The sequence below is a fragment of the Leucopleurus acutus genome (genome assembly GCF_964270905.1).
Source record: "Leucopleurus acutus genome assembly, chromosome: 9".
NCBI classification, from domain to species: Eukaryota; Metazoa; Chordata; class Mammalia; order Artiodactyla; family Delphinidae; genus Leucopleurus; species Leucopleurus acutus.
In genome coordinates, this window is record NC_139144.1 from 81,647,650 (window position 1) to 81,671,578 (window position 23,929).

Sequence of the window (23,929 nt, forward strand, 5' to 3'; positions counted from 1 at the left end):
AGGAAAACATAGGAAGAACACTCCATGACATAAATCACAGCAAGATCCTTTTTGACCTCCTACAGAAATGGAAATAAAGACAAAAATAAAGAAATGGGACCTAATGAAACTTAAAATCTTTTTCACAGCAAAGGAAACCATAAACAAGACCAAAAGACAACCCTCAGAATGGGAGAAAATATTTGCAAATGAAGCAACTGACAAAGGAATAATCTCCAAAATATACAAGCAGCTCATGCAGCTCAATATCAAAAAAACAAACAACCCAATCCAAAAATGGGCAGAAGACCTAAATAGACATTTCTCCAAAGAAGATATACAGATTGCCAACAAACACATGAAAAGATGCTCAACATCACTAATCATTAGAGAAATGCAAATCAAAACTACAATGAGGTATCACTTCACACCAGTCAGAATGGCCATCGTCAAAAAATCTACAAACAGTAAATGCTGGAGAGGGTGTGGAGAAAAGGGAACCCCCTTGCACTGCTGGTGGGAATGTGAATTGGTTCAGCCACTATGGAGAACAGTATGGAGGTTCCTTAAAAAACTACAAATAGAACTACCATATGACCCAGCAATCCCACTACTGGTCATATACCCTGAGAAAACCAAAATCCAAAAAGAGTCATGTACCAAAATGTTCATTGCAGCTCTATTTACAATAGCCCGGAGATGGAAACAACCTAAGTGCCCATCATCGGATGAATGGATAAAGAAGATGTGGCACATATATACAATGGAATATTACTCAGCCATAAAAAGAAACGAAATTGAACTATTTGTAATGAGATAGATAGACCTAGAGTCTGTCATACAGAGTGAAGTAAGTCAGAAAGAGAAAGACAAATACCATATGCTAACACATATATATGGAATTTAAGAAGAAAAAAAAAATGTCATGAAGAACCCAGGGGTAAGACAGGAATAAAGACACAGACCTACTGGAGAACGGACTTGAGGATATAGGGAGGGGGAAGGGTGAGCTGTGACAGGGCGAAAGAGAGTCATGGACATATACACACTAACAAATGTAAGGTAGATAGCTAATGGGAAGCAGCCGCATGGCACAGGGATATTGGCTCGGTGCTTTGTGACCGCCTGGAGAGGTGGGATAGGGAGGGTGGGAGGGAGGGAGACACAAGAGGGAAGACATATGGGAACATATGTATATGTATAACTGATTCACTTTGTTATAAAGCAGAAACTAACACACCATTGTAAAGCAATTATACCCCAATAAAGATGTTAAAAAAAAAATCTACAAACAGTAAATGCTGGAGAGGGTGTGGAGAAAAGGGGACCCTCTTGCACTGTTGGTGGGAATGAAAATTGATACAGCCACCATGGAGAACAGTATTGAGCTTCCTTAAAAAACTAAAAATAGAACTACCATATGACCCAGCAATCCCACTACTGGGCATATACCCTGAGAAAACCATAATTCAAAGAGTCACGTACCACAATGTTCACTGCAGCTCTATTTACAATAGCCAGGACATGGAAGCAACCTAAGTGTCCACTGACAGATGAATGGATAAAGAAGATGTAGCACATATATACAATGGAATATTACTCAGCCATAAAAAGAAACGAAATTGAGTTATTTGTAGTGAGGTGGATGGACCTAGAGACTGTCATACAGAGTGAAGTAAGTCAGAAGGAGAAAAACAAATACCGTATGCTAACACATATATATGGAACCTAAAAAAATAATTTTAAAAACTGGTTCTGAAGAACCTAGGGCCAGGACCGGAATAAAGACGCAGACGTAGAGAATGGACTTGCGGACACGGAGAGGGGGCCAGGGTAAGCTAGGACAAAGTGAGAGAGTGGCATGGACACATATACACTACCAAATGTAAAACAGATAGCTAGTGGGAAGCAGCCACATAGCACAGGGAGATCAGCTCGGTGCTTTGTGACCACCTAGGGGGGTGGGACAGGGAGGGTGGGAGGGAGACGCATGAGGGAGGAGATATGGGGATATATGTATATGTATAGCTGATTCACTTTGTTATAAAGCAGAAACTAACACACCATTGTAAAGCAATTATACTCCAATAAAGATGTTAAAATAATAATTTCTGTTCTTTGTTTCCACACTTTCTCAATATAAATCTTTCCCCTGGTTCCTTTTGGCAGAACGCCCCTAACCACTTAAGGTTTGACATGGCCCAATTCAAAGAGATTGTACTCAAATAAACTCTTAAAATGTTTAATATGCCTCTATATTTTAACATCTGTGAAATAGCTTAAGTTTGAGAACTCTGGTAAAAGACCAAGATTCCTCACTACCATACTTTAATTATTTTTCTGACCTTCGGAACTGGAATTTTTCTGCTCATATAGAACCATACTGCTATAGTGGATTGAAAGGTGGCTCCTAAAAAGATATATCCATGTCCCAGTACATGGACCTGGTACATGTGACCTTATGTGAACAAAGAATATTTCCAGATGTGATTGCATGAAGGATCTCTAGATGAAATCATCCTGGATTACCCAGGTAGGCCCTTAACCCAATGACGAGTGTCGACATAGAGACAGAAGAAAAGACACAGACACACATAGAGGAGGAGGCCCAGTGACCACAGAGGCAGAAATTGGAGTGATGCAGCCAAAGCAGCCGAAGAATGCCTGGAGCCAGCAGAAGCTAGAAGAGCAATGAGGAATTCTCCCATAGGACATGCGGAGGGAATGAGGCTCCGCTGAACCTTGATTTTAGACTTCTGGCCTCCAGAACTGTGGGAGAAGAGATCCCTGTTGTTTTAAACCACGCAATCTGTGGTAATTTGTTACAGCCTCTAAAAAACTAATACAGCAGTCCATTTCATGCCCATGGATCTGATCATCAATTAACCATTGTTATAAATCCCTGCAGGAACAAACCACTCTGCCCCTAGGGTTCTTATTATAACTGCCCACTTTTTTTCTGATGCTTAAGTTTCAGCCTCACTTCTAGCACTGGGGATTGCATTATTCCCATTAAACCAGGCTGTCAAATTCCACTGCAGCCACCACTGTCATCTCCAGCTTACAGGGAATAGTCACCACAGAGTTTTTCAAGGATCATAATCCACTTACGATCGCATTTTTTTTTTTTTTTTTTTTTGCGGTACGCGGGCCTCTCACTGTTGCGGCCTCTCCCGCTGCGGAGCACAGGCTCCGGACGCGCAGGCTCAGCGGCCGTGGCTCACGGGCCCAGCCACTCCGCGGCATGTGGGATCCTCCCGGACCGGGGCACGAACCCTTGTCCCCTGCATCGGCAGGCGGACTCTCAACCACTGCGCCACCAGGGAAGCCCACGATCGCATTTTTTAATGTCCTGGTGAAGACCCTCTTGTGGAGTATAGACACCTTTAAGAGGCATCTGAGAATGTTGCACATAACAGATCCACTCCAACAACCCATCTTCCTAATATTTTCCAGGGGGAGTCCTGGCATTTCAAGCTCACTGATATAGGTCACTTTTGAGTTTAGGCTCCAGTTAACACATATAGCAATTCTCAGGGCCTCAAGCCAACACATTAAATCTTGAATTCTAGGCAACATCAATTTGGCTTGATATAATCTTTTGTTTTACCCTTTTTAGTCTAACATCCTTACAATAAATTCTTATATATACTCCCCTGAATCTAAGTAAAAATTGACACACTCCTGAAACTCTTTCAGTATATAGGCTAACTCATACCAGACCATACATTGTTCTTCCTCACCAGTATCCTTACCTAAGCATGAGATCTAACCTGGGTGCACATCTAATTGACAAGACAACTCTACACACATTACAATCAGGCTTCAGACTTAATCCTTAGCCACGTATTCCCTGTATATGCAGGAGATAATTTCTTTAGAGCTGTCTTAAGGGCTTTCTGAATTTCTGTCTGGGTCTGTATTGGACATTTAAGGCTTTCAACATATCCATTTCTTTATGGACTCCCTCTAGTGTAAGAATACCCATCTTATGCCACAATCTTTGTCATCAAACTGACTAATTGCATTTCATCTCCCTAAGCTTATCGGCCATCCTGCACCCCGTTCCATGCCTCCACTGGCGAAGTTTTGAGTAATCATGATGCTACCACACACTGCATATTACCAGTGTCCCATTTCCTATATGGAGGGTACCCACATGCTCTTCAAACATGTAAGCAGCCCGAGCCTAGGATTACATCTTAAAGTCCATTTACTGGGACCACTCTTGGTACCAATTACTGCTTTGTTCATGGTCCAGCAGAACCTGTTGGCAGATTCAAACTGGCTAATTTGAGAAGTATTTAGTAAAAGGACTGTTTACAAAGGAGATGACATTGTTTAAGGAAATCAAAAAGAAAAAGTGAAGCACCTTAACCCAGCTACAAAAGAAAGCCATTATCACCCATAAGCTGAAGAAGTAAAGAGAAGGAATGAGCCCCAAAACTCAAAGAGAGTTGAAGAGTAGGAGGGATGACCGTCCAACCACAGCTGTGGTCTTAGGCAGATAAAAGCAGTCACTTGACAACAGACCAAAAGGCAGATGGGAGAAGCCAGAGTAATAAATATCTCAACCTCTTTCTCTCAGACCTCAAATTTCCTGCTGATGCTTCCTATTGACCAAACCCAACTGAGGAATATTGTGCACTCATTGATGCACTGCATAAATATCAGCCTCCAAGGGCACAAAGATGAGAAGAGAAGGGGGGAAGGCAGAACTGAAGAAGCACATGAAGAATATCCGGGAAAAACCATATGCTTTTATCTTTTATTACACTTTTTGGATTTGGTTTGCAGTCAAATGCTCTACCACTGAGCTATCCCCCTTATTTGCTAATATTTTGTTTAGGATTTTTGCATCTATATTCATAGTGAAATTGGCCTATCATTTTCTTTCTTGTACTATCCTTGTCAAATTTTGATATCAAGGATATGCTGGCCTCATGAATTGGGGAGCATTCATTCTTTTTCTACTTATTAGAAGAAGAATATCTAGTTAGTAGAATCAGAATCTTTCATTCCTTTAATGCTCAAAAGTGACACAAGATCATTTTATTTGCATTACATTGGACAAAGCATGCTACATAATCCTGCCTCACTTCAAGAGGATGGAGAATTGCAATCAATCACTCAGTGTTCCTGGAAAGAGAAGAGAAACAGCATTTTGTACCTCTTGACTCATTTCCCTTTTTTTTGTTTTCCATTTCTAAGGTTATCTGTATCAAGAACTGTGAAGTATCTGAAATGCTGTCCTAATTGCAAGGTAACAAGTTTGGTGCCACAAGTTCATAAATGATAGTAAAAGACATGAGACTCCTGGGTCAGAGATAAAGCACAATTTATTTTTCACAGAAACAGCAGCAGCCAGAAGATCAGCATTTTGCCCTAAATCCCTCAGGGTGACACAAAGTCCAGATGACACATGCACACTGTGAGCTGCTTCATAGACTGGGAATGCTGGGCTTAGAGACTATGAATCTTTTACAGGGAACAGTGAACACTATATCTTCTAAGACTGCTTGCTTTACAAACATCCTTGAAAAAAGGAGAACTAAGTACCTCTGCTCAAAAGACGTGCAGAAATGTTAAAAACCTATGGAGAATTGTTTCCCAACTGACTTTTTGTTTTAAGCCTACTTGCATACCCAATGTAGAGATTAATTCTCCATTTATATTGTGAATAATAATTTATCAAAATAAAGTAACTTCTTTTGCTCTTTTTCTTCTTGATTTCATCCTCGATATTAATATTGCCACCAATTATTTTGTTGTCTATTTGTATATGACTGATATAGTTTTACTATATATCTTTAAATGTCATTTTATTGGGGGTACATATCTGGTACACAGCTTGTAGTTCACTCCTTTGATACCATATAAGAATAACTATCCTTGGGCTTCCCTGGTGGCGCAGTGGTTGAGAGTCCGCCTGCCGATGCAGGGGACGCAGGTTCGTGTCCCGGTCCGGGAGGATCCCACGTGCCACAGAGCGGCTGGGCCCGTGAGCCATGGCCACTGAGCCTGCGCGTCCGAAGCAGCGGGAGAGGCCACAACAGTGAGAGGCCCGCGTACCGTAAAAAAAAAACAAACAGAATAACTATCCTTTACTAGAATTTTAACCCATTCAAATTTATGCACTGTGATATTTTTAATCTTGTTTTTCTCTTATATATACTTCCTATTAACCTAAAAAAACAAACAAAACCCCTTTATTTCACAATAGTTCTCAAGTTTGTCGCTGTTCCCTTTTTCTCTCTAGAAATGTGGAGTTTATAATTCCATTTTCATTCTGCTAGCAGTTGCCTTTAAATTTTTTAACTAAATATTTGAATACCAACTTTCCTACCTATATATCCATTTACTCATCTCCCCTTGAAAAGATTTGGAACACTTTTATCCCTCTGAACCCTCCTACAGCAGACATTTAGTGACAATACTCAGGGTATTTTTTTGTTGTTGATTCATATTTTTGTTTTCTGCAGTATAGATTTTTATTTGAAAATTTATTTTTGTTCATTGCATTGTTTCATAACCATACAAATGATGATCATTTAGAAAGGATTGAAGTTGCAGTGCTCACTGCCATTTCTCATATACAGTATCATGCCCAGACCCTACCGCCGTAGTTTCGAGGTCAGCTGGAGGACAGAATGAGTACACATAGACTGATGACATGCTTCCTGCCTAACAATGTCTTCCTGTTGTCTTCACCAAAAAAAATTTGCCTGAAAGTAAAATTCTTAGGTCATTTTTTCACCCTCAGAATTCAAAAGTCTTCAACAGAAGTGTTCCTCCTTCACCTTCTGGCACTTAGTGTTGCAGAAGAGAAATCTATGCTGTTGTTATTGACTTTTTTCCTTGTGGCTTTTCCTCTTCAACTTGAATGCTTATAGAATTTGTCCAATATTTCTGAAATCCAGAAATGTCATGAGGTTGTGTCTATGTGTATCTCTATATTAATTTTCCCAGTACTTGGTAGATCCTTTATACAGCTATGGATATATGCCTTTTTAGCTTAGGGAAATTAGCTTTAAATCTCCCTTTGCTAATTGTTTCTCCTTCTCTACTCCATTTTAGGCTTATGTTATTTCTAGTGTAGACAAAGCAAAGCTGTTAGACTTATCATTTTTGCTCATCTTCCTCATTTCTTTGACTTTTCCTCTGAATTCAAGGGGACTATCTTTTTTTTTTGACCGCACCGTGTGGCATGCAGGATCTTAGTTCCTCGACCAGGGATCAAACTCATGCCCCCTGCATTGGGAATGCAGAGTCTTAACCACTGACTGGACTGCCAGGGAAATCTCTAGGGGACTATCTTGAGCTAATCACCCAATCCCTGTATTAGCTTTAGCTTTCAAGTACCAAATCTGCTCTTCATTGCCATTAGTGTGTTGTTTATTCTAATTCAGCAATTGTTTATTTTGTTGTATTTATTTATTTATTGTAATGATTTATGTAATAGCAATTTTTCCCAGTATTTTTTTTCCAAAAGATGAAAAATGCTATCAAATGTCCTTAATATAGTTGAGATCTGTTAAATGAATATTTGTTCTCATTCTTCAAAAGGATCCCTTTTTTGATTTTTGAATCTTTACATATACAGTGACCATCTTTTTTCAGCTTGTTTTTGCAATATTGGGATATAAAACTTTGTTCTGTTCTACTGTTCAGGCCTCTATCCATATAATATAGTCCTAAAGGAGAAAGAAGGAAACACCTTCTACAGTTTCATTTGTTAGTGGGCCAGGGGAGGTGTGCTCATCAGGTCATAAACTAGAGAAAAGCAGGTCCTTCTACAGCAGGGGAGTTTAACTTCTTAACTGGTTGCTGTCCAGTACCCTAGTGCCAGGATTCTAGTAGGCAGCAACTGGACTTTTTCCCTGCTGGCTGTTCTCTAGCCTCACACCATCTCTAGCCCCTTCTGCTGTGGATTTTTGGAGACCTGTGTAAAATGAGAGCTGTAGTTCCAATGGGATGGAAAAGAGTTTCCCAGAAGAGTTGACCTTATTAAGCAAAGTCTCTCTGTTGTTGAGCCTTTTTTTTTTTTTTTTTTTTTTGCTCTTTGTGGTTATTTTCCCAGCCCTAAATTAAGGTGCTGCCCCTTTTCATGTATGATTCAATAGCTCTGGTTGCCTGCCCTCGCTCTGCCCCCTACCAGTTGTACTCCACAAGTCTTCCATTACTATAAGCAAGTGCTTTACTCCTAGGGCAATAGAGGAACTCTCAAAGTCCTCTACCTGCCCCTATCTATTGCCCCCTCGCTGCCTGCTGCCCCAGCCCTTCCTGCTGCCTCCTCTGCTCTTCCTACTCTGACCTGGGGGTTTCTCCTGAACTGTCTTGTGAAAACCTGGTTATTTCCATTCCAGTGTAAACCCACTTTTGTCTGTGTTAAATTTTTACCTGTTTATTAGTGATCAGAATGGTCCCCAATCTAATCCTATCTGCAATTTATTGTTTAGAAAGTTCCCAGAACATCTGAATTGTCTATGAAAACTTGAAAATAACAACAGCTTTATAGTGCTTCCCTTTTCAATGTTTAGTTCCTTAAAGACAATAATCATGTGCCATGCTTTTGCTAAGTAAAAAAACTGTGGATATCCTAGAAAATATGTTGCTAAAATGTTGGTAAATATTTATGTAGAATAAATATTAATATTTAGATTGAATTCCTTGACTCCTTGATCACTAAACTTGAGAGAACAGCCTCATTAATTACTGATTGAAATTAAGAGAATTCTCTCTCTCTATATATATATATAATATACACATATGCACATATATACTTATATATAAGTATAATATATACAAATATATATGTTGTGTGTGTATGAAATATTGCTACTTGAATTATAGCTCTTCACTTTCACTTTTAATTCTTCTCTCTAGCTGGATGTCTTCTCTTTAGCCAGCCAAATGCACTCTCCCACTTGTCTCCTCTGATCTTTGCCCTGAAGCTATACGAATTATGTCCACAGACTTCTACTTTTTCTGCTTTCCTTTCGGGTTCTTCCAATGGGAAACCCAAGCAAGAGACTGGAGGAAGAGAGAAGTATGAGGTCTGATATTTATTTCTCTAGCTCATGAGATCACCTAGGGCCCTGAGAGTTGCTCACTGATCTCAGTTATCTCCTTTACACTCTCTTTCTGGGTTCCCAGACCGTTCCCTCCCCAGATCCATTTGAGATTAGGGTAGACACAGCTTATCTGATAGTGACCCTACATTCCTATACTATTCCCTTAGTTTCCCTACACACTGCTCACGCTTTATAAGAAGTCCCTTTGTAAATAAACTCTCCTTGAATTATCCTATTTTGAACGTATTTCCTGTTAAGATTGACTCATATACCGTTGTTCATCATTGTACGTCCCTGACATGCATGTGGTCAAGGTTATTCCTTTGGTTTATTAGGGAAAGGAATTGTTATAGTTTACTTGACCATTTTTATTGTTCTTACAGAGTTTCATCATTGCCCCACAGGGAGTTTTTCTACCATAGAATAAAATATAGTTCCACTGTTCACCCTGTTTTCCAGTATGGAATGAACTTTTTTGTTTGTTTATAGTTTGTTTTTTCATTGAAATTTTGAGAAGAATGGAAGATGAAAGTAGAAGATAAAATGTGAAGATTCAAATCCCTATATTAAAACATAGCATCTTTTATCCTATATGTAAAGATTTTCATGAAAGAGTATTCTATAATGTTTCCTCTCATCCGTATACTGACTATTCTCCTGTAACTACAATTTTTTCTAAAATAAATTTTTTGAGTTGAAAATTAAGCCTAGCTTTTGTTTGTCTGTTGATTTTAAGTATAATATAATGTAGTTGAAATTTTTAAAAATTTTAATCTAAAAATAAAATGTTCTCTTTAAAATATTAATTTCAGTAACACAATTATATTTAAATTTAACACTAACGATAAAGCATTTGTATAGGGATGTTTTCTCTTCATACAACTTATGACACTATGAAGAACAATTAAAATCAATAAAAGATAAAATTCTACTACCGTACTGTGTGACCTCTGTATTACTCTATTAGCAGTGGACAAAAATGCTGATCATCAAACAAATAGTCCTGGATCTTTTAAGGACTAGGCCTGTGGATATCTATAATCTTAGATGTTGGTTCTGATTGATGTTTCTTTCTGATCTCATCTACTTCACCATCACCAAGTAAAAATGAAGCCAGCACTGGAATTTGTGAAAAATAGTTCTTAGCCAGGAAATGTTTGTGTTTTATCTTGTGAATAAACAAGGGTTCATATCCCTGAAAAGAAAAGAAAATCAAATTCTATTAAATGTCACAAATATATTTTGCCAAGTAAAAACACTTTTATGCCTCAGTGCCTTTACTTCTCAGTTCTTTCAGCCCAGAAAACATTTATTCTCACTTTGTCCATCATCTTTCGGGGCTCAGCTTTTATGACGCTTTAACCTGGAAGCCTTTCTTGATTCTCCCTCTGACCTCTCTAAGTCTAAACTAACCCCTCCTTCTTATATACTTGCAAGCACTTTCATGTATTTTAATTGTAATATTTAGTTCATTCTGCCTTGAATTTCACTATTTACTTGCAAGTCTCTTCCATGATGATAAGAAAGGCTCCTTAAAGATTCAAACTGAGTCTTTTTTTTTTTAAATATTTATTTATTTATTTTGGCTGCGCTGGGTCTTAGTTGCAGCACGAGGGATCTTTTTTTAGTTGTGGCATGTGGGCTTCTTAGTTGCAGCACTAGTTCCCCGACCAGGGATTGAACCCGGGTCCCCTCCATTGGGAGTGTGGAGTCTGACCCACTGGACCACTAGGGAAGTCCCTCACACTGGGTCTTTTTCATACATGTGTGTCTTGGCACCATAAGGTAAAGAGTCAATCAATATTTTTGTGTGAATGCTCTTGTCACCTTAGTTCTCTTTAAATCTATTTCAATACTGATACAATTACCCACTTGAATTTTTTTTTCTAAAATTAGTCCTTCCCTCTATATCTCCAGAGTTCAAAATAAAGATCGCAATGGTGCTGTGACAATGTAAGCTTCTCTTTAGTCACCCTTTTTACTACCTTAGATATGAGTCCCTGCACTGTTTCTCTTGTGTTTCTCTTCTGTCTTCTAAATAGAAAATAACTTTCCTGCCTTTATCAAATCTTTGTGCCTTTCCATTTTTATTTGTTCATAATTAATTTTTAGGCTTCTTGTCTCTCCACAGCTATAGCAGCACTTTGAACTTTCTCTGTTATGTAGCTTTGCCACATTATAAGACAATCTGTTTTCTAATGAGAGGGGCACAATGCTAGTTGCCAACCCAATATTCATTCTCTCTTGCATTCATATTTAGAGGCCCAACTCTATATAGGGGCCTTATTTTGTATTTTGTGATGTGCTCAGCTTTCTTAGGCTTTATTATAGCTAGGCGTGGCCATATGACAAGTTTCTGACATATGTATGTGTGTGTATGTGTATATATATATACACACATATATATGGCAGAAATATATATATATTTATATATACACACATGTATATATGTACATTTTTTAAAAAGAAGTCATTGGATAAAGCTTACAGGGAAGCTTTTTAGGAGTGGGAAGTACCTTTAGGCTTTTGCCATATCTAGGAGGGGGATATAATGCAGAAGATGAAGTAGCTATCTGTCTCTAAGAGTACACAATCATTAGGGTTAAAGCCAAAGGTTAAATATAGCTGAGGAAGAAGTTAGAAGGCCTGGGTTTCTGAGAGCATTGTGGAGCTACCATACAAGTCTCCAGATGCCAAACTCTGGATCCCTATTATATAAGACAACTGACCCCATATTTGATTAAGTCATTATACTGCTTAGTCTGTTATTTGCAGCTAAACTCAAATGCAACTGAAACAATGAAGTATTGTATCCATTACATTTCCTTGCTTTTCCCCAAGCACTTATCACAATATCTGGCAGATTGAAAAGCAAATTCTGGTTGAATTAATAAATACTGTCTATTCTCTTTATTCTTTTTTGCTTTCTGTTTTTTTTTGGCTGCATTGGGTCTTTGTTGCTGTGTGCGGGTTTTCTCTAGTTGTGGCAAGCGGGAGCTGCTCTTCGTTGCGGTGCGTGGGCTTCTCACTGCGGTGGCTTCTCTTGTTGTGGAGCATGAGTGCTAGGGGCACAGGCTTCAGTAGTTGTGGCATGTAGGCTCAGTAGTTGTGGCTCGCGGGCTCTAGAGCGCAGGCTCAGTAGTTGTGGCACACAGGCTTAGTTGCTCTGCGGCATGTGGGATCTTCCCAGACCAGGGCTCGAACCTGTGTCCCCTGCATTGGCAGGCAGATTCTTAACCACTGAGCCACCAGGGAAGCCCCTCTTCATTAATCTTAATTGACTCTTCTTTTCAACCAAATCACAAATACTACCTGTACCTCCTCCTAAAATTTGTTTTCTGAAAGGTTAGGTATCTCTTTACTAAGATATTTCCTTACTAAAGATCCTTCCATAGTGTCAAGTCAAGATAAAGAAAGCCCTGGAGAAAAGGAGCCAAAGGATGTGGCATTCTTAAAGAAAGCATTATGTAGAAATATCCTGGGCTTATTTTAAAGTTTCCTCTCTATGGTATGTATATATACACAATGGAATATTATTCAGCCATAAAAAAGAATGAAATTCCACCATTAGCAACAATACAGATGACCTAGAGAGCATTATACTTAGGGAAATAAGTCAGAGAGAGAAAGACAAATACTCTATACTATCACTTACATGTACAATCTAAAAAATAAAACAAATGTATACACCAAAATAGAAACAGAGTCACAGATACAGAGAAAAAACTAGTGGCTGCCAGTGGGGAAAAGGAAGGCAAGATGGGAGTATGGATTAAGAGGCACAAGCTACTATGCATAAATAAATAAGCAACAAGAATATATTGTACAGCATAGGCAAATATGGCCATTGTTTTATAATAACTTTAGAGTATAATCTATACAAATATTGAATCACTGTGCTGTACACCTGAAACTAATATAATATTATAAATCAGCTACACTTCAATTTTTTAAAAAAAGTTTCCTCTCTACAGACAAATTCACCAGGTCAAAATACTCATTTAACCTTATTCCAACACTTCTTAGCCCATATTTCATTCAAGAAGTACTAACACATTTCTGTTATACAACATTAAACAAAACATGTAGAGAACTTTATAGGTTTTCAAAGTGCATAAAGGCAAAAAGTAATCATCAAAGATGAGAATAGCACATTATGGTACATACAATAAAAGGAACAATAAGTAACTCTTAAAGAGTAATATAATATGGAAAAATATCCATTATCCCCATTTTATAGATGAGAAAACCGGGGCATTGAGACATTAACAAACTTGCCCAACTTCTCCCATAAGTGATAGAGCCAGAATTCAAAGCTCTAATCTACTCTAATCCTTTATACCAATTTCATGTTTTTCGCTAACCTTTATAAAATTTTGCAAAGCAAAGAAGGAAGGTCTTAATGTCCTGCAGATCGTTAATGACAGAAATGGGGAAATACTGGGTCAGGTGTCTTGACTTTAAATCCACTATTGTCCTACTCTGGCCATTGCACACACCAGGAGAAACTGATCTGCCTCATATACAGTTCAAAGAACAGAAGTCTTTTTCCATGCTTTTCCTACAATTTGTATCATGATTACAGGAGTCAAGATTATTTTAAGTTTTGAGTAGTTTTTTACTCAATGAGATAGGAAATACCTCTGTGCATTTAGGAAATTCTGGAAATTACAACAGGACATAAACTATTCTTTAAGTAGGCTGAATATTAATACTTAAACGATTACACCAGCCCAAAACCATAAAAAGGCAAATTTTTTAGTTTGTCTGAAATGACAATTATATTTGAAGTCATTTCTTTATTTACACTAGGGTTGCTTGGCATAAACGGAGCTCTATTTACAGAAATTCAGTAAGATCCTGAAATTAGAAATGCATGTGAATAGAACATTTAATTTGATACTGCAGTAATTTGATTAAATACACAAAGGGAGTTGCGTGTATGAATTGAAGAAGCAGTGGAATATCAGCTTTGGGAGTGAACTTCAATCCCACTATGGGTCCTATATGAAACACTATTGCTAGTATTGGCTAGGCTTTCAGTGATTAAATATTTATGAGGCAGCTTAGTTTACTAAATATAATATTTAACATAGCTTCAGTTTCTTGTTACCCTTTCCTTCAGTCCCTAGAGTAAAATTTTTCTTAGCCTGACTCCTAATGGAAAATTATTCAAAAAAGTTAAAACTTTAACTAGTTTCTCCTCTTTACTCCTTCCCCCTCCCTAATAAAAACACAGGCAGGAAATAGCACGATTCAAAACGACTATTATATTTGAAGTCATTTCTGTATTTTCCCTTAGCTGACATCTTGCATGGAATTAAAGTACAGCAATTTAATTAGCAGAAGGCAGAGAATCAATATCAGATGTTGGGATCATAGGCTTGCTTAGTATAAACGGAGCTTTCGGGGAACTCATCAGGGACCCCTCAATTCTGTTCATCAAAATGTTTTACAGATTGCATCTTATAAATTACTGGAATTAAATGGTATTTAATTTTTACAGTGCTTTCCCCACTCCTAGTTAACTGGAAGCAAATGAAAAATGAAGCCTCAGAACTATACCCCATCAGTATGATTGTCATTTAGGGCACAAAATTATGAACAGAATTTATTTGAGAATCTACCGTGCTTTTAGGCAGACTTGTGATGATTAATCAAAGGACAGACTTTAGGTTTCAAAATACCTATCTGGTGATAATATTCATTTATTCATTCAACAAATACTTATTAATTCCCTAGTCTGTGACACTGTTGTAGGTATTAGAGATATAGACACAAATAAACTAAACAATATCCCTGTTCTTATGGAATTTACTGTGGAACTAATGTGCTTGAACTTGCTATTATTAGGAGGGTCTGGTTTCATGTTAGGTACTTGGAAGACTTTCAGATGTCTTATCTTTACCTTTTAAGTGTCTTAGCTTCCTTTCAATTTTAATCTCTGCCATACATACCATCCATGTATTTTGTTACTGTTATCCATGGGTTCTCTGTTTCTTAATCCAATGGAAGTATTTAACTTATGCATGGAATGTAGTAAAAGGCAGTCAAGTTACCTCTAATAATTCCAATGACCAAATTAAGGTCCCAAATAAAGTTTGACCTCCTTACCTCTTCAACACTCTTTAGCTTGAGATGAGCAGTGCCTTCATCTTTGGTAAGAAGAATGCAGTTCCAGGGTGACCACTCCAAGGACTTATCCCACCTGACCATGACCAGATCATTGAGATCGTTCCAGGTACTGAGCACTGACTGGGATGCCCAGATGTTCTCAGTCAGGTACTGAATATCTTGTAGCTGCATGTCAAAACATTTGTGAAAAACAATGTTTTCTTCTAAACATAAAATTTTAAATTATTCTATTACTTGAGAAAACAAATTATACTGAGTATATTTTTTAAAGGAAAACATTATTCATGAGGTTTTTTGCACACATGGCTTATTTCTCATCAAATCTCTGCTCATTCTGCCCAAACCATAATATGTTACCAATCTCACAGTCATGACTGCATCTTTAACCCAGAGTAAGCTGTGTATATTTCTTCCAATATGCTAATTTTACCTTACATTTATATGGTATTAAGTACTTTTCAAAATTCATTAGTAACTATCATCTTATCCTCAGAGTTACTGCAGATCATTTTATTCCCATTTTACAAATGAGGAAATTAAGATTTAATAAAGAATAAGCAATTCGCTTAGCGTTATTAAAAACTTTATTGTTTTAATGAAAAAAGAGGGAAAAGGGAAGAAATGAAATAACTGTTTTAAAACTTTTTTAAAAAATTTTAAACCATATTAGCTAAAGCTCTTGAAATGACTTTCTGTCACAAGGTCTGCATATATAAACTCAGAATTGCCAGAGAGGCAAGCTTCAAAAAGAATAAACATGGGAAAGAGAAACATTATTTTAATAGGTTTGGATGGGAAAGCAGAAATCTTTTCTGTAAAATCAATGGACAAATTTCATCCATGATTGGCAACATTTACTGATCATACCTGCATCAGGAAAGCAATTTTAGAATCATCTTCATAATCAGCTTCTGAATAGTAAAGTCGTTGAAGTAAACATTTGTACTTCAAACATGATTCTCGTTTTTGAGTCTCATTGTCAAGGTTAATGCAGTGGCGACAGCGGTAAATGTGGTGTGAGGTGGATGATACAGCAAACTCTGTAGAAGGCAAATAGAGCTGGCAACTGAGGCAAAAGTAAATCTTCTTATAAAACTTCAGTGGATCTTGAGGGACCTGAAAGAAAGAAAGAAAGAAAGAAAGAAAGGAGGGAGGGAGGAAGGAAAGGGAGGGAGAGAAGAAGGAAAGGAAAGGAAGGAAGGAAGGAAGGAAGGAAGAAAGAAAGAAAGAAAGAAGGAAAGAAAGAACAAGAAAGAAAAAGAGAAGGAAAGAAAGAAAGAAGGAAAGAAAGAGAAAGAAGGAAAGAAAGGAGGAAAGAAAGAAAGAAAGAAAGAAAGGAAAGAAAGAAGGAAAGAAGAAAAGGAAAGAAATAAAAAAGAAAAGAAACAAAAGAAAGAAGAAAAGAAAGAAAGAAAGAAAAAGAAAGAAAGAAGAAAAGGAAAGAAAGAAAAGAAACGAAAGAAAGAAGAAAAGAAAGAAGAAAAGGAAAGAAAGAAAAAAGAAAAGAAATGAAAGAAAGAAGAAAAGAAAGAAAGAAAGAAAAAGAAAGAAAGGAAGAAAGGAAGAAAGGAAGAAAGAAAGAAAGAAAGAAAGAAAGAAAGAAAGAAAGAAAGGAAGGAAGGAAGGAAGGAAGGAAGAAAGACAAACTATAACAGCCAGGCCAAATGCTAAGGGCTAATTTATCTTAGAATGAGATAACAAGTTGGTTAATTTTAAAGTCATATTTTTTCCTTAACTTCCTACTCTATACAAAATTTAAATTTCAAGTAGTATTCATTTACCCTACCAAAATATTAAAAATCTCTATTATTCATAAACTTTTAGATATACATGGTAAAATCACCTAGAAAATTAACTGACTGAAAAAAATGAGTCGGTAGAGGCTTTGAGTTGCAATAGTAAGAAAACTTCCCAAGAAGAAAAGAAAAGAAAGTGCTTTGGCACTTATTTTTAAGAATTTAGATTTTTGGTGCTATGCTGTGTTAATTATTTTTACAGGCAATAGCTAGATTCACACAGAAATTAAAGCCCACTAAACCAGGTGTTCTCATTTCATTTATCTTAACACTAAATTTAGATTGGCTCAATTATCAATATTCAAAATTTGAAATTCTGCATTATATGGTAGTTCTATTTTTAATTTTTTGAGGACCCTCCATAATGCTACATTTCCACTAACAGTGCACAAGGATTCCCTTTCTTCCACATCCTTGCCAACACTTGTTACCCTCTGTCTTTTGAGTAGACATTTTAACTTTGGTGAGATGATATTTCACTGAGCTTTTGATTTGCATTTCTTTGATTAGTGATAATGAGCACTTTTTCATGTACATGTTGGCCATTTGTATGTCTTCTTTGGGAAAATGTTTATTCAGGTCCTTTGTCCGTTTTTAAATTGGATTAAAATTATTTTGTTATTGAGTCGTACACGTTGTTTTTGATACTAACTCATCGGATAAATGGTTTGCAAATATTTTCTCCCATTCAATAGGTTGCTTTCATTTTGTTGAATTCTTTCCTTTGTTGTGCAAAAACTTTTTAGGTTGATAAAATCCCATTTGTCTATTTTTGCTGTTGTTGCCTTTGCCTTTGGTGTCACGAGCAAAAAATTGTTGCCAAAGCCAATGTCAAGAAACATTTCCCCTATGTTTTCTTCTAGTAGATTTACAGTTTCAGGTTTTACATTTAAATAATTAATCCATTTTGAGTCGATTTTTGTATGTGGTGTGAGATAAGGGCCCAATTTCATTTTTTTTTGCATGTGGCTGTCTAGTTTTCCCAACACCATTTATTGAAGAGACTGTCCTTTCCCCGTTGTGTATTCTTGGCTCCTTTGTTGTAAATTAATTGACCATATAAGTATGGGTTAATTTCTGGGCTCTCGATTCTGTTTCATTGACCTATGTGTCTGTTTTTATGCCAATAATATACTGTTTTGATTACTATAGCATTGTAATATAGTTTGAAATCAGGAAGCGTGATGCCTCCAGCTTTGCTCTTCTTTCTCAAGATTGCTTTGGTTACTCTGGGTCTTTTGTGTTTCCATACAAATTTTAGGATTTTTTTTTCCTATCTCTGTGAAAAATGCCATTGGAATTTTGATAGGGATTGATTGCACTGAAGCTGTAGATCACTTTGGGTAGTAAGAACATTTTAACAATATTAATTCTTCCAAAAATTTCTTAAATACAAAACAAACAATAAAAGCATGATCCATTTTAAAACTGAACAAATTGAACGTCATCAAAACAAAAACTTCTGCTCTGTTAGAGATACGGTTAAGAGAATAAAAAGACAAGCCACAGACTGAGAAAATATTTGCAAATCATGTGTCTTACAAAGGACTTATATGCAAAATATATTAAAAATTTCAATAACAAGAAAATAAGCAACTCAACTGAAAAAATGGCAGTGACAAAAGATGTTGAGACACTTCACCAAAAAGATATATGGATGTCAAAAACATGCATGAAACGATGCTTAATATTATTACTCATTGGGAAAATGCAGATTAAAACACTACACACCTATTAGAATTCCAAAAATGAAATAAAAACTGACAATACCAAGTGCTGACACGGATGCAAAGCAACTGGAACTCTCATACATTGCAGATGGAGTGCAACATGGTATAATCAGTTTGGAAAAATGTTTGGCAGTCTTTATAAAGGTAAATATGCATTTACCATATGACTCAACAATCCCACTTCCTAGGTATTTAACCCCAAACAACCAACTTACACAAAAACTCACAATTGAGTGTTCGTAGTGACTTTATTCACAAAAGCCCAAAACTCTAAACAATTTAATGTCCTGCAATTGTAAACAGATAAACTCTGGCACACCCAGACCATAAAAATATTATTCGGTTACAACAAAAAACTAATGATACACTAAAAAAAAATGGGTGAATATCAAATACAATATGCTAAATGAAGGAAGCCAGTCTTGAAAGACTACAGGCATACCTTGGAGATATTGCAGGTTCAGTTTCAGACCACTGAAATAAAACGGATAATAGCAATAAAGCAAGTCACACGAATTTTTTTGTTTCCCAGTGCATATAAAGCTATGTTTACACTATACTGTAGTCTGTTAAATGTGCAATAGCATTAAGTCTAAAAAAACAATGTACATAATTAAAAATACTTTATTACTTAAAGATGCTATCATCTGAGTCTTCTTTTTTCTGGTGAAGGGTCTTGCCCTCCTTAAGGGCTACTGATCGGTCAGGGTGATGATTGCTGAAGTTTGGGGTAGCTGTGGCAGCTTCTTAAAATAAGACAACAATCAAGTTTGCTGCACTGATTGACTCTTCCTTTCATTATGCTAATGGTTTCTCAGTAGCATGCAATACTGTTTGACAGCATTTTACCCACAGTAGAACTTCTTTCAAAATTGGATGACTCCTCTCAAACCTTGCCACTGCTTCATCAACTAAGTTTATGTAATATTCTAAATCATTTGTTGTGATTCCAACAATCTTCACGGCATCTTCACCAAAAGTAGATTCCATTCCAATAAACCACTTTCTTTGCTCAGCCATAAGAAGCAACTCCTCATTTATTAAAGTTTTATCATGATTTGGAGCAATTCAATTACATCTTCAGGCTCCACTTCTAATTCTAGTTCTCTTGCTATTCTCACCACATCTGCAGTTACTTCCTCCACTAAAGTCTTGAATCCATCAAAGTCATCCATGAGGGATGGAATAAACTTCTTCCAAACTCCTGTTAATGTTGATATTTTGACCTCTTCCCATGGGTCACAAATGCTCTTAATGGCATCTAGAATGATGAATCCTTTCCAGAAGGTTTTCAATTTACTTTGCCCACATCCATCAGAGGAGTCATTATCTATGGCAGCTATAGCCTTATGAAATGTATTTATTTATTTTAAAAAATTATTGAAATATAGTTGATGTACAATATTATGTTAGTTTCAGATGTTCTACATAATGATTTAACATTTGCATACAATATGAAATGATCATCTAGATAAGTCTAGTAACCACCTGTCCCAGTACAAAGTTATTACAATATTATTGACCATATTCCTTATGCTGTATATTACCTCCCTGTGACTTATTTACTACATAACTAGAGGTTTGTACCTCCTAATCCCCTTCAACTATTTTGCCCCCACCCCCGCCCCGACGCTCTTACTTCTGGCAATCACCTGTTTGTTCTCTGTATCTACAAGTCTCTTTTCGTTTTGCTTTGTTTGTTTTACTTTTTAGATTCTACTTATAAGTGAGGTTGTGCAGTATTTTTCTTTCTCTGTCTGACTTATTTCACTTAACATAATACCCTCTAGATCCATCCATGTTGTAGCCAATGGTAAGATCTCATCTTTATGGCTAATACTCCATTGTGTGTGTGTTGGTGTGTGTATATATATATATATATATATATATATATATATATATATATATATATATATACACACACATACCACATCTTCTTTATCCATTTGTCTATCAATAGATAATTAGCTTGCTTCCATATCTTGGCTATTATAAACAGTGCTGCAATGAATACTGGAATACATATATCTTTTCAAATTAGTCTTTTTGTTTTCTTTGGGTAAATACACAGAAGTGAAATTGCTGGGTTACATGGCAGTTCTATTTTTAATTTTTTGAGGAACCTCCACATTGTTTTCCATAGCGGCTGTACCAATATAAATTCTACCAACAGTGCACAAGGGTTCCCTGTTCTCCGTATCCTCACCAACCCTTGTTATTTGTTGTCTTTTTGATGATGGCTCTTCCACAGGTGTGAGGTGATATCTCATGGTGGTTTTGATTTGCATTTCCCCGATGATTAGTGATGTTGAGCAGATTTTCACACGTCTGTTGGCCGTCTGTATGTCTTCCTTGGAAAAAGGTCTATTCAGGTCCTATGCCCATTTTTAATCCTGTTGTTTGTTTTTGATGTTGGGTTGTATGCATTCTTTGTATATTTTGGATATTAACCTGTAATTAGACATTTCATTTGGAAATATCTTCTCCCATTCAGTATGCTGCCTTTTCACTTTATTGATAGTTTCATTCACTGTGCAAAAGATTTTTAGTTTGATGTACTCCCACTCACTTATTTTTAGCTTTGTTTCCCTTGCCTGAGGACACGTATCCAAAAAATACACTTAAGACCATGTCAAAGAGCATATTGCCTAGGTTTTCTTCTAAGAGTTTTAAGGTTTCAGGTTTTACATTTAAGTCTTTATTCCATTAAGTTGATTTTTGTATTTGGTGTGATAAAGTAGTCCAGTTTGATTCTTTTGCATGTGGCTGTCCAGTTTTCCCAACACCATTTATTGAAGAGACTGTCTTTTCCCCCAGTGTGTGTTCTTGCCTTCTTTGTCATAGATTAATTGTCCATATAAATGTAGGCTTGTTTCTGGGCTCTCTATTCTGTTTCACTGATCTATGGATCTGTTTTTGTGCCAGTACCATACTGTTTTGATTACTGTAGCTTTGTAGTACAGTCTGAAGTCAAGGAGCATGATACCTCCAGCTTTGTTCTTCTTTCTCAAGATTGTTTTGACTACTCAAAGTCTTTTGTGTTTCCATACACATTTTAGAGCTATTTGTTCTAGTTCTGTGGAAAATGCCCTTGGAATTTTGAAAGAGGCTGCATTAAATCTGTAGATTGCCTTGGATATTATGTGATTTTAACAATATTAATTCTTCCATTTGTTTATGTCATCTTCAATTTCTCTCATCAATGTCATAGTTTTCTGAGTACAAGTTTTACCTCGTTGGTTAGATTTATTCCTAGGTATTGTATTCTCTTTGATGTAATTATAAATGGGATTGTTTTCTTAATTTCTCTTTCTGAGAGTTTGTTATTAGTGTATAGATATGCAATAGATTTCTGTATATTAATTTTGTATTCTGCAACTTTACTGAATTCATTGATGAATTCTAACAGATTTTGGTGTTATCTTTAGGATTTTCTCTACATAGTGTCATGTCATCTGCAAATAGTGATAGTTTTACTTCCTTCTTTCCAATTTGAATTCCCTTCATTTCTTTCTCTTGTATGATTACTGTGGTTAGGATTGCCAATACTATGTTGAATAAAAGTGGCAAGAGTGGGCATCCTTGTCTTGTTCCTGATCTTAGAGGAAATGCTTTCACCTTTCCACTATTGAATATGATGTTGGTTGTAGGTTTGTCATATATGGCCTTTATTATGTTGAGGTATGTTCCCTCTATACACTTTGTTGAGAGTTTTTATCACAAATGAATGTTGAAGTTCGTCAAAGCTTTTTCTCCATCTATTGAATTGATCTTATAATTTTCATTCTTCAGTTTGTTAATGTGGTGTATCACACTGATTTGCAGCATTGAACCATTCTTGCATCCCAGAGATAAATCCCACTTGATCATGGTGTATGATCCTTCCAGTGTGTTACTGAATTCGGTTTGCTAACATTTTGCTGAGGACTTTTGCATCTATGTTCATCAGTGATATTGGCATGTAATTTTCTGTGATGTCTTTGTCTGGTTTCAGTATCAGGGTGATGCTGGCCTCATAGAATGAGTTTGGAAGTATTCCTTCCTCTTCAGTTTTTTGGAGTAGTTTGAGAAGGACAGATGTTAACTCTTTTTTAAATGTTTGGTAGAATTTCCTGTGAAGCAGTCTAGGCCTGAACTTTTATTTGTTGGGAGTTTTTGATTACTGATTCAATTTCATTACTGGTAATTGGTCTGTTCATATTTTCTATTTCTTCCAGGTTCAGTCTTGGGAGATTGTATGTTTCTAGGAATTTATCCAGTTCTTCTAGGTTGTCCACTTTATTGGTGTGTAACTGTTCATAAGAATCTCTTATGATCCTTTAATTTCTGTGGTGTTGGTTGTAACCTCTCTTTCATTTCTGATTTTATTAATTTGGCCCCTCGTTTTTTCTTGATGAGTCTGGCAAAAACTTTATCAATTTTGTTTATCTTTTCAAAGAACCAGCTCTTAGTTTCATTGATATTAGTCTCTTTATTTCTGCTCTGATCTGTATTATTTCTTTCCTTCTACTAACTTTAGGTTTTGTTTCTTCTTCTTTTTCTAGTTCCTTTAGGTGTAATGTTAGGTTGTTTGAGATTTTTCTTATTTCCTGATGTAGGCTTGTATCACTATCAGCTTCCCTCTTAGAACTGCTTCTGCTGAATCCCATTGATTTTGGATCATTGTCTTTCCATTTTTATTGTCTCCACGTATTTTTTTTATTTCCTCTTTGATTTATTCAGTGACCCATGTTTAGCAGCATATTATTTAACCTCCAAATGTTTTTACTTTTTGTAGTTTTTTTTTCTTGCAGTTAATTTCTAGTCTCATAGCATTGTGGTTGGAAAAGATGCTTGATATGATTTCAATATTCTTAAATTTATTGAGACTTGGTATTAACCTTCATAAAAATAAAGAGAGTTAGGGCTTTGCTCTGGAAGAGGCTTTGGCTTATGGAAATGTTACGGCTGGTTTGATCTTCTATCTAGACCACTCAAATTCTCTCCATATCAGCAATAGGGCTGTTTCATTTTCTTAGCACTCATGTGTTCACTGAAGTAGCACTTTTAATTTCCTTCAAGAACTTTTCCTTTGCATTTACAAGTTGACTAACTATTTAGTGCAAGAGGCTTAACTTCTGGCCTATTTCAGCTTTCGACAAGCCTTCCTCACTAAGTTTAATCATTTCTAGCTTTAAATTCTCCAATTTAAAGGGAGAGGTGTGCAACTCTTCCT

General features: G+C 36.4%; 1 protein-coding gene across 1 annotated transcript in view; it reads right to left on the minus strand.

Annotated features, from left to right (window-relative positions):
* IQUB (IQ motif and ubiquitin domain containing) overlaps nucleotides 1–23,929 on the minus strand; it is a 132,013-nt gene that overhangs the window by 52,402 nt on the left and 55,682 nt on the right. The window contains exons 11-12 of the mRNA XM_082846796.1: nucleotides 16,056–16,304; nucleotides 15,168–15,353 (exon numbers count right to left, since the gene is read on the minus strand). Coding sequence (XP_082702922.1) covers nucleotides 15,168–15,353; nucleotides 16,056–16,304 — 435 coding nt within the window. The remainder of the gene's footprint in view (nucleotides 1–15,167; nucleotides 15,354–16,055; nucleotides 16,305–23,929) is intronic.